Source organism: Leptodactylus fuscus, chromosome 3, assembly GCF_031893055.1.
Source record: "Leptodactylus fuscus isolate aLepFus1 chromosome 3, aLepFus1.hap2, whole genome shotgun sequence".
Classification (NCBI taxonomy): Eukaryota; Metazoa; Chordata; class Amphibia; order Anura; family Leptodactylidae; genus Leptodactylus; species Leptodactylus fuscus.
Genome location: NC_134267.1, coordinates 198,396,257 through 198,408,724, shown reverse-complemented (window position 1 = coordinate 198,408,724; position 12,468 = coordinate 198,396,257). Strand labels below are relative to the sequence as shown.

The following is a 12,468-nucleotide window of genomic DNA, read 5'->3' as shown; positions in this document are numbered from 1 at the left end:
CCATTCTGGTAATCCTACGAGCAGCTGTCTCTGAATTTTTTCTTATCCTGGCCTCCAATGTTCCTGGTAACTCTCATTTCTTAATTACATTGAGAACTGAGGAAAGGACAACTTGAAAACACTTTGCTATCTTCTTATGGCCTTCTCCTGCTTTATGGCCTCCACCATTTTAATTTTCAAAGTGCTAGGCAGCTGTTTAAAAAAAAAACAAGGCTGCTGTATTTTGGAACAAGGTTAGAGGAGGCTGGGTATTTATAAAATTCACTAGCATCCAAAAACTGGAAGAATAAATGCGCTAAAACATCACTTTTATTGATACCATTAAAATCTCAACAATTAAAACAGATCACTCTTCTTGGTCACTATTCTCTGAATAGAGATTTGAATTCATCCACTATATGTAAAATATATCAGACTATGTCCTATAGTGGTGGTCTATGAGACAGGCAATAGGATATATAAAATAAGGGGTTGCACAAACTTAATATCCCTTCACTGGAACCCTACCTCCCTTTGACCAACTTAGACATGTCAAATGAACAATCAGCATAGGTAGAAATGGTAGAGCTGTGGCTCACAAAAGATCACTACTTAGAGTATAACCTGGCAACCTAGCCTGAGGCTACTGGCCTTGTGCCACACCAACGGGGTCTGGTAACCCGGATATCTCTCTGTGAACCACAAGCACCTATTGCTGTATGTTTCAACAAGGACATGAAGCTAACTTAGCTCTCAATGACCCTAACAAACTACCCAATGAGTTTCATCAGCAATTGAATCATCAGGGGCCGATAATTAGAAACACAAAATGGGTGAAAGTAAGTCCACAAACATATATAAAGTGTGACCGCACTGGTGCCGGCGGTAGCGTGGGTGTAAAGAGGTCTGCTATATAAAGGGAAGTCTCCACCTACATCCCTATGTATTAAACAATCCTGGAGCATTCTCGTCACTCCCACGGACTGCAATCATACATCTGGCCACCTGACTGAGGCATCTGATGCACGGCCCAGTCAGGGGGCTCCACCAATCCTATCCTCTCTATAGCTGCTCCTCTGATAGTGTCATCACATCGGTGGTTGCCATCTCCTCCCGCCTACCTAGACACTCATTGCCATCCTAACTAGCCATGCGTCATGACCAATCAGGGAGCTCCGTAAGACACACCTCAACGCATGCGCCGCAACGCAAAAGTTGGACTTAGTGTCTGACTGTGTCGTCTCCTAAACCAATCCAGGAGCTCAGTAAGACACCCCTCCACGCATGTGCAATAATACAAAAGATGGACTTAGTGTCTGAGTGCACCCTCTCTTACTCGTATACTGCCTTAATACTCATAAACCCTCATGTTACTTGCAATCTATCACCGGGTCCATCCTGATGTCTTCGAAAGCTTGATGCATCGTGTGAATGTTACCATCTCATTACCGGTACAAATACCCACCAACATTGTATTTTAGGTAAGTATGCACAATATCACCGTCTAGAAGGGGACTCAATGATTTCCTAACTGAGACCTCTCAGTTAGTACGTGCTATTCGGGATGCAAACTCATCCACCTCTGTTTGTGTCCGTAACAAAAGGGAAGGAGGAGTAAAAGAGATCTAAGTAATAGAGAGAAATAATAAAAATATGCGCTGTCTCTAGGAGAAACTTTGAGTGCCAAAAGGATGGTACAGTATATAAGACTACCCTCCTAGTTGCAAAAATGGGAATATTAAGGCCTTAGAACCAGGAAACATGAACAGTGAAAACACGAAAATACTCTGGATATGTACTAATACTCATAAGGGGAATCATTCTCATAATAGAACTTATTATCAAGAACACTGTGCGATATACAGTCTTCACATTCATATATAACAGGAGAAATCCAGTCTCTCATTCAACCCTTTAGGTTGTAAAGTGTCTAATCTATAGATCCACTGGACCTCTTTCCTAAGTACAAAGTTGTCCCAGTCCCCACCATGTGCATGTTGTCTCACTTACCTCTATTGCTTGGAACTTCAAATCTGCGGTACTTCCTGCATGATGTCAGTTGAAATGCCTGGCTACTGGGCTGTCACTATTGTTCAAAATATCACATACCTCATCTCTTATCCTCCTCCTAAATTGTCTAATAGTTTTACCCACATAGCCCATGGGGCAAGGACAACTTAGGAGGTAAATCACCCCCATAGTGGTGCAGTTCGCAAATTCACGGCAGTAAAACCTTTGCCCTGTCATGTTGTTGGGGAAAATCTTAGATGGATCAATGAAATCACATGCAAAGCAACCTCCTCATTTGTGAGTTCCTTCTGGCATCCCTCTGCTAAGCCATATCTCTCTTCCTACTTCTGGTTGTAAGAAGCTATGGACGAGGCGGTCAACCTCAGTCAAACTTTTGCGTTGCGGCGCATGCGTTGAGGTGTGTCTTACGGAGCTCCCTGATTGGTCATGGCGCATGGCTAGTTAGGATGGCAATGAGTGTCTAGGTAGGCGGGAGGAGATGGCAACCACCGATGTGATGACACTATCAGAGGAGCAGCTATAGAGAGGATAGGATTGGTGGAGCCCCCTGACTGGGCCGTGCATCAGATGCCTCAGTCAGGTGGCCAGATGTATGATTGCAGTCCGTGGGAGTGACGGAGAATGTTCCAGCATTGGTTAATACATAGGGATGTAGGTGGAGACTTCCCTTTATATAGCAGACCTCTTTACACGCACGCTACCGCCGGCACCAGTGCGGTCACACTTTATATATGTTTGTGGACTTGTTTTCACCCATTTTGTGTTTCTAATTATCGGCCCCTGATTAGTCAATTGCTGATGAAACGCGTTGGAAAGTTTGTTAGGGTCATTGAGAGCTAAGTTAGCTTCATGTTCTTGTTGAAACATACAGCAATAGGTGCTTGTGGTTCACAGAGAGATATCCGGGTTACCAGACCCCGTTGGTGTGGCACAAGGCCAGTAGCCTCAGGCTAGGTTGCCAGGTTATACTCTAAGTAGTCATCTTTTGTGAGCCACAGCTCTACCATTTCTACCTATGCTGATTGTTCATTTGACATGTCTAAGTTGGTCAAAGGGAGGTAGGGTTCCAGTGAAGGGATATTAAGTTTGTGCAACCCCTTATTTTATATATCCTATTGCCTGTCCCATAGACCACCAGTATAGGACATAGTCTGATATATTTTACATATAGTGGATGAATTCAAATCTCTATTCAGAGAATAGTGACCAAGAAGAGTGATCTGTTTTAATTGTTGAGATTTTAATGGTATCAATAAAAGTGATGTTTTAGCGCATTTATTCTTCCAGTTTTTGGATGCCAGTGAATTCTAATTTGTAACTAGGAAGAGACAATATTTACAAACCAGTGATTTGTGGATTTATAAAGTTGTACATTTTGCATCACTTGGCCTTTCCTAATGATGATAGTGAACAAGTCATAACCATAACTGGATAATGAAGGCCTCAAGGTTATCTAAGCACACAAATCTACAAGGGTTCCCAAACTTTTGCAAGGTGTTCCTTTCCCTTTTTCACTCTAAAATTGCACTCAAATATAATACACAGATATTGCTTAAAATTACAGACAAGTTTGTTTAATCTTTAACTTTATGCCTTTTAATGATCATTTCATCTTTCAACTTGCTTAACTGGTCACAATAACAGTCATTTTCACCAGGGATGTCCAAACTTTTGCATGCTACTGTACATAAGCATTTATGCTATTTTGTCATGAGAAATTGTCAGAGACTGTTTTGATGTTGTCCACTGGCTGTGGCCTGGTCCTGAGTTAACTACCCTACATATTCACAGCTCTTATTGGAAGAAGCCTTGTCGCCTGTGGAGGCAAAGCCCATGTTACCAGGTGCAGAGGGTGCCCTTTGTCTTTTGAGAGGGTTTTACAGGAGACAGCTTTGCACCAGATTTCACCATGTTGTATAGTTTTAGTTCAATGTATCTGTGTATTGGCAACTTCATGCCCAATAAATCCAATTTGTGTATCGGCTGCATTTCCCAACCCTACTGTAACTCATATGAATGGAACGTATAGTATCATGTGAGTATTGTACAGTAGAGCCGCAGTAATTCAGAAGCTTAAAGCTGTACAATAAATCACTAAATGATGTACCTTCTGTTCATGCAAGCTGTGGTCATGCCAGAAAATGCGGCCAACACACATGATGTATTTTTCATCCCATTCGTTGGATGGCAGATGTTGGGGAAGGTAAGGATTGACCATGTTGCTTTTCAACATGCTCAATCCTTTTGTTCTCGTGAAGATTCTTTTCTCTCTACATTCAGAACATATGCCCATTCTGCTAAGATGGCAGTGCATGTGTATTGGGGAGATGACAGGCAGCTGACAAAACTTTCTGCTGAGGTTATCCACTGAGTATGTCCAACCTAAGATCCTCCTTGTCCTTTGTCAGTTTAGTTCCTTGAGTAATATTCCATCCTCATGGCATCTTTTCTATGAACTGGAGCCCAGAATAAAATGCACACAACAATGTATCCTGACTAAATAGTGTAACCCTCTAAAAAGCCAATATAGGCTGGTTGTAATATTACAACATAAAAATACAGTATAAAAGAAAACTCACTACCTAGTCCGTGAAAATCCTGATATTCATTTTTTGTTTTATAGACTTGAATTCATTCCACCAAACATCTAAATGGATTGATGATGTCAGGACAGAGCGAGGAAGTGATGTCATAATAATGCTGGTTGGAAATAAGACAGATCTTGCAGACAAAAGGTAATAATGAGTTAAATGATATTTAATAACTGTAAATTACAATATGCAAGGGTAAGGTCTGTGTCAGGAAATATAGCTGTCAGGTGAGGATTATGCAAGGTATATGTGCACCTTTGGTCTGCTTTCTATGATAATCATGTGGTCATTGGCAGTAGTCTGCAGGCAGGGTTCTGTACTCATGTGGCTGCTTCTGCATTGAAACGGACCCTAAAACCTGAGGGTCCATTGCTGTGCAATGCTTAAGGGGTTTGCAACTGAAAACACTTATCCCCTACAGATACTTATCTGATATCAACAGCATAGGGAGAAAGTGTCAGATTGCTGGGGGTGCAACCGCTGTTGTCCACAACAGTCAGAAAAAAAAAAAGAGAACCAAATGTTTCCCTGTGAATGAAATACCAGTGAGCTTGCATGACTCCACTCAGTGCTATGAGGCTGCCAAGACTGCAATCTCCAGCTGCTCCATTGTAGAGTATGAACTCTTTGGAACAATGAGGATGTTGCTGCTTACCTTTGGAGCAATGACAATACCCTTGTTGCTCCTAAGAATCCATTTGCACATTGACAAAAACTGAAATGTCAGCAACAGAAGTACTGATACACTTAGGTGCCCTAACCATACTCTATCTATCTGTGGGGCTGGGTTGATATTGTGGGTTCTGGGCACACATTCTCTGTTTATTTCAGTGTGAATAAGCTTCAGCCGCCTCCTCTGCAGTGGATTATCTCCAACGGGAACAAAGATGCCTGTAAATGCCATGCAGTCACATACATCAGACTCTGTAGCTACCGCGGAAACCTGAATTAAGCCACCCCAGCATGACACACATAATCCCCATCCCCTTTTATATACCTAATAGGTACCACACTATGTTCTGCTATACAGTGTAATGGCTAAAGTGTTTTTATTGTTAGTCTTCAGTGGCGCTGTGATCAGGTTTCTAGCAAAATTTATTACATTGATTCCACCGACACAAAATACATTACAAAATGTTATGGACAAATTAATCAGATTTAGTATATGAAAGCCAGACGATATTTTATGTTTACATAGTCATGAAAAATGAATAGGGCTGCTTTATCTTAAGATGTCCATAAAAAGGTTTGATTTTTCTGGAAAACAAATGAGCTGTGTGGCTCGGCTTCTGCAGCGCCCTGCTGTCCAAGGTCAGATGTTGTGTTCTGGCTGTACACAGAATGCAATGGCTTGTAGAAGGCAGTGATATATGTATTGTGGATACAGAGCTCATTATGGTGATGCATTGTCTTAGCTAACTGAGCAGCATCTTGGAGATGTAGAGGATTCTTCTTTAACCTTTAACTCCCAGCTTGTGGTATATCAGTTCCAGGGATCCTTAGACAGTTTGAGGTTAAGACAAGAAAATAAACAAAAGCTAGCTGTCTCATCCTCAGGTTGGATGGAGCCATGCTGAAATTCATTTGTACGGTCATGAAATACAACTTTTGGAATTTAGATGAATACATTGAAGCTTCGATACAAGCCTGAGCACATCCTAACCCTTTGAAGACCATATGACCACTATTGCGATGCATTGACTATACATGGTACAATATGGGCGGGGGGTTCTCATCTTATTGAGTGCTAATATATTTAGTAGTAACCGATTCTGCCATGCTGTACACAACACAGGTCATAACTCACATCAAGCCTTGTCCCCAGTGGGGTTCACAATCTAGTTCCCCCTTTAGATTAAACAAGGGATAGTTTAATAGGACTTGAATTGACATTGGGTCAATTTGATGAAGCCAGAAAACTATAGGGAAAGCCACGCAAACAATGGGAGTATATACAAACACCATGCAGAGATTTCCCTTAGTCAGATTATAATCTAGGACTGCAGTGACCCGAAGCAACCATACTAGCTACTGATCCACTTACAATGAATGACTGACTGTGCCACCGTGGGCAGCGAGAGTTAATTCGTCAATTTACATGACATCACCCATCCTACTTTAGCAGCAAGAGCAGTGCTCCCAGGGCTGAAGGCCCGCCTCCAGTGCACCAACTGCCTCATTTGCAATGTGGTTTATCTCCAAATCTACAAAAGTGACATACATAAGTGTAATATTCTGGTGATGGTAGTTGAATATGCTTGGTAGGTAGACTCCTTTTAAAAGGGTTGTCTCATAAAGACAGCCCCTATTCATATGACCTATTAGGGAATATGGTCATTATAGTGAGGGGTCCAATTGGTATGAGCCATTCTGTAGTAGTATTTGCCATACAGTAGTCTAAAACCGACTATATGAAATGAGATGACTAAATGATGAGATGACTCTGTTGACCTTGTCTCAATCTACACAATAACACATGTAAAGTATGTAATGGAACTTTCCAAATAGTTAGTAATATGTTGTTTTGTGACAATATATAGGCTGTAAATAGTCATTAGAATAACTACATACATGTGTATTTTTTATGATATGCTATTGGGTCTTTTCTCATTTAGCGTCCTCCATCCATTCCTTACAAATATAGGGATACTTCTGCTGAAACCTCTATAATAACAATTGGGGCTCAAATGGTTTGTGTGGCAAGAATCTTAGTTTAGTTGTAAAAGGAAGGACTCATGTTTAGTAAGGACTCACTTTAGTTTTTGACACCAAAACCAGACGTGGACCATTAAGGGTGAGATGGTCCTTCTCTCTTTCCATACAACTGTCTTTAGCTTCAAAAATGTTATCAACCAAATCTGACCTTGTATCATTACCCCATGTAGGTGAATGTAGAATTAATAACTGACAATGAAATGGCACATTTACATAGACACATTGCAGGGTAATAAGAGCAGTCATTTATCCTGCCGTCCCCATGGTGGGCTTCATTCTCCATCTAGTCTCATTTTCCTCAATTTTAATCTATTTATGATCTGTGATTAATAGATCAAAAGGGAATAGGTTCCTGCTGCTGTAATGTAACCGTATGGCTTGGGGTTGGTCAGCGACACTTGGATCCGATGGGTGCCACAATTTCATTTTATCTTAATGGATGGTTATACATGTAATTGGATGGAGGCTATCGGAATATCAGCAGCTAAATATAGCTCAGTATTTGCCCTGTAACCTGAACACTTCCCTTATCTGATGACAAGGAACCTGATTGAAGACGGCTACAAAGAGGTCAAGGATCTCTACCGAGTAACAGAGATGGAGTACACTACATCGGAGGAATACAAGACAGTAAGGGCTTTTCCTCTCTAGGGTATTTTGACATCGCAAAAATGCTCAAAATGGCTTGGCTTGATTTCCTGGGCTTTGATATCTTCAAGAGGCAATTGTAGGAAATTATGCTAGAACTGTTTTTATGGGAATCATTGTTTTACAATACAAAAATAGACCAAAGGAGAAAGTAACGATGAATACCCCTCTAGACAAGTGAGTGTTGAAAGCTGCATGTAACATGGATACAAACTAGGGACGTGTCTAAGCCTGACCATATACTGTACATTGGATAGCTCAACTGAGCCTACATGTGTTATCAAAGCGGAAAGACTGGCAAATAAGTTTTCTTTGGAACAGTTGGAAAAACTGTTCCTCCAATGCCAACTTTTTGGAAGGTAGCCCCCTATAAGTCAATCCCCAACTTTCAAGTAGTCTTGTGACATGATTTGGGATATAAACCAAACGAGAAAATCCCTTCCAAAAGGAAGACACTCATCTGTATATAGCTATTTTGGGGATTTTAATGAATATTAGTTCATATCAGGGTTGGCTAGGCAAGAGGCCATTTATTTCCATATTCTTCCCAAGAATTCCTAGTAGAGCATGCATGACCTATAAGTTATATACCTTCAAAGCCAGTCTCCACAATAAGACATATTACTCTTCCTGACCCATGGGGAAGGGGAAAAGCCACCTGCTGCTTAACATGTAGAGAAAACAGAATACAAAATACAAATTAAAAAAAATAGAAAACTTTATTGTTAAATAACACACATAAAGTTAAAAGGATCACGAATACCATCAGACCGAGAAAGGGAGATCAAAAAGTCTCAAGAGGAACACAAGTATACAACAGTAAAATGCCTGAGATTAAAGGTAAGGACAGTATATAAACTCAGACGTACAGCAGCAAATTAGACACCCAATATGATCAGAGTGTATCGGTATATCAAAATGACCAAAGGTTAGGTATACCAGATAATAGATACATCAGGGTCCAAAGAGCTGTATGAGGGATAACTCCACAGATTAATACAGTACCAGGTAAAATATGAGAAGAGTAATAAGATTAAAAGTCATACAGGCACAACATAATGTGGATGTTACTTATAATATAACCATCTATAAATACAGCGTATACCGGATCTGCATCAGGTTATGTATGTGTACATCACATCAAGAGAAACATGACTAAAGTGAGAACATACCCATGATCTAAGGATCAAGTGGTCACCTCTCGAGGTCAAACCTTCCCCAAGTCCCGTGTAGAGAACAGGATGACAAGATCTAACTGCTCAGTTACCCCCTCCCCCCCCAATATCTGACAGTCGTAGAAAGTTGGTGGACCAGTAAATTGTCAGCTATTCTACTATATAAAATATTCTACTAATCTGTATGGTTAGCCTAAGTCTATACACAGTTACAATGACATGAAGAGTATTTGAGGATTCTCTTGTGACCCCAGGCACTGACACAAAGGTTCCCAAATGGAAGCAGGGGAACAATCTGCTGATTTTTAAGCCAATAACTTACAAGTAGGGTCTAGCACTCATGAGCTGGTTATATATATAACCTACAAGGTATTATTCAGATTGCTGTAAATAAAAACAGGAAGAGAAAACATTGGGCAATATTTTTATAAATGTGTTCATGGATAAGTTAAACCAGGATGCCACCGGAGACAGCTGTGCCAATGGGCTTCCAGTCTGTGCTATCTGAAACACAAGAGTAATGTGGGCATACTGTATTATTAGCCTACATGGCAAACCAGTTGTGAATTTGCAGAATGAGCTACTATAGGTTCATGTGTTGCCTGTGGGGAGTCTTCTGCACATACGGACAGCACAAGGACCAAAAATACATGTGAATAAGCCCTCAGACATACTAATAATGTATGATGATACCAACAAAGATTTCAATGCTACTAATAGTGGATGTGCACATGTTCTGTATAGACTGAGTGTGTTCCTTAGAATCACTTACCCTGGTGAATGCAAAGTACAGCAGTCTGACACTTCTTTCATACAAACCAAACAAAATATTAGCACTCAGTTATTAGTTATTCTTCAGTATTACATTGTGTTGCCTGCTCTGTAATTCAGCATAACCTTGCTTGAAATATTCTGTGTTTCATTAGGCAGATCACCATTGAGGAAGGAGAACAACGGGCTAAAGAGCTGAATGTCATGTTTATTGAAACTAGTGCCAAAACCGGATATAATGTTAAACAGGTAAGATGGCGTTAATGTATCTATATTGAATTTGCATGTTTTTCTGCTTAGCATAGAAAATATTTTATAATACAAACCACATCCAGGTTATTGCTGTGTCTCCTGCAATGTTCTATGACTATTGTCTTCTTTCCATACAGCTATTTCGTAGGGTGGCTTCTGCCTTGCCAGGCATGGAGTGCACAGAAGAGAAGACCAAGGATGGAAGTATCCTTTACCAGAAATGTTATACTTACAGGGGGTTTGCTCTTTTAGGTCTCATTCACACAGTGTTTGATTGGTATTTTAGATATAAACACAATACTTGGAAATGTCAGCCATGCTAAAACACATTTGATATGTGCTATTCTACTGAGGCTGCACCTGTAATGGGAAGTGTATATGTGTGTGTGTGTGTGTATGTATATGTATGTATGTATGTATGTGTATATATATATATATATATATATATATATATATATATATATATATATATATATATATATATATATAGTGCTGTAGTACATGCTCACAGTAACTAATACTAAAAGAACGATCTGTGAACACTGAGCTAAATACAGTACACAATACATGCGCATGTGTGTAGCTTCCCAACCCCAATAGCAGGCCTCTAGCATGAATGGGAGGGGGCCTAGACAGTCAAGTCTGGTTCTATTTATGACTGTAGATGGGAGGAAAGCAGAGGTACAGTAGGGACTAAAAGGCTGTGGGTGTGTTCTAATGCTTGGGCACCTAAAGCCTGGAGGTGTTATTCACTTGGGAAGCTTTGTCTAGCAATAACCGATTGCTGGGATCTGGTCAATGGTCCTCCTAGAGATAAGCTTTTTGTTCACAGGAAAAGTAGTTGCTTAGTGGTGTGAAGCAGATTTAGTGATATTTATTGCCCTGTCTGACCTAGGGGGAGCAGCTAAGGGTCCTAATATATTTACTGTAGATTTATATAATTTGTAGAAGGATTTCTGAAGAAAAAGCAGAGTAAACCCTAACAGGACTCCTAGCTTAGTATAATATACAGTATATACATATTTATTTGATCGGCCATATATCATTTCTGTTAATTCTCGTCATGTTCCTTAACCACTTTCACAGTGATTGACATAAAACTTGACAAACCCCAAGAACCGCAAGTTGCTGATGCTGGGTGCTCTTGTTAATATGCAGCGCATGACAGGTGAGCTGCCAGAGGCCATGTGCTTAGCCCCAAGATGCTTCCTATTGGTTAGCCTGGAAAAAACAAACATTCGGAAACCACATCTAGAGAATTTCAAGATCCACCACTGTTCCTGACCTCTCCCACCTTCCCCGGAGACCTTGTTTGCCTTTTGTCTACTTTCTTAGGTTCTTGTGTTGGTCTTGAGTCTTTTCCCCTCTCTTCAGAGATGTTTGACTCATTTCACGTTTTATTCCACCATGTTTCTTCTTCTGGCCCTCTTGTGCTCACATTCCCAGCTCCTTCTAAATGCACCTTCAGATTATTTGCCTAACACATGTACAATATCACTCACTTACTACCAAATAACTAGATGTAGAAACATAGAATGGTTCACCAAGTGGTTTAGCCTTTACCAACTAGTAAAAGCCAAGAATGTCCAAATCTGTGTAAAATAACTTGATATAATCACGATTTCTCCAGTAGTTCACTACGATTAATCCAAGCAGATTTGTTACATAGTTTCTCTTCTCGTCCCTTCTCATACCAAAAGTCTGAGTCTCTTCTTACAAGAAGACAAAGAAATTCCTGCTGTTATTAACATTGCCGTTCTATTATTTTTTCACTTTTTTGTTGTAATATATATATAATTGTACTTTATTAAAATTGCCAAAAACGATGTGACGGGATGTGTGTAGCACGTGGTATTTTAAGGGGTTGTGTTTCATGGGTGGATACAGATATGCATTTTTCATTTGGTGATCGGGGGATAATGTATGTATATGAATGCGGCTTGTACAAATTTACGGCAATGTGCTCGGTAAGACAATTCAATGATCTATTATCTAAATGTAGCACTGGGTAAATAAAGACTGAATCCAATTCTACGCGCAGGATTATGTGATCATGTACAGGTTCGTAGAAGGACATGTTTTGGGGAAACAGTGTCCTGCCACCCCCCCGTAAAGCATTATTCCCATTACTCTGTTCTTTTTAATACCACACAATAAAATCCTTTTACTTTCATAACATTTTTTCATAATTTTGATTGTTAATAATTATCTCAATTATTAAAGTCAATGAATCAGCGGACCAGATAATATATACTATGTTGGATGGTGATATATGACAACTACTATGAGACTGGCCATACAACAAG

At 40.1% G+C, this 12,468-nt stretch overlaps 1 protein-coding gene across 1 annotated transcript in view; it reads left to right on the top strand.

Annotated features, from left to right (window-relative positions):
• Positions 1-12,196, top strand: part of RAB6B (RAB6B, member RAS oncogene family) — a 36,549-nt gene extending 24,353 nt beyond the window's left edge. Inside the window, exons 5-8 of the mRNA XM_075269047.1 lie at positions 4,634-4,745; positions 10,066-10,159; positions 10,300-10,366; positions 11,249-12,196. Coding sequence (XP_075125148.1) covers positions 4,634-4,745; positions 10,066-10,159; positions 10,300-10,366; positions 11,249-11,313 — 338 coding nt within the window. The 3' untranslated portion in view covers positions 11,314-12,196. The remainder of the gene's footprint in view (positions 1-4,633; positions 4,746-10,065; positions 10,160-10,299; positions 10,367-11,248) is intronic.
• Positions 12,197-12,468: the final 272 nt, after the last annotated feature.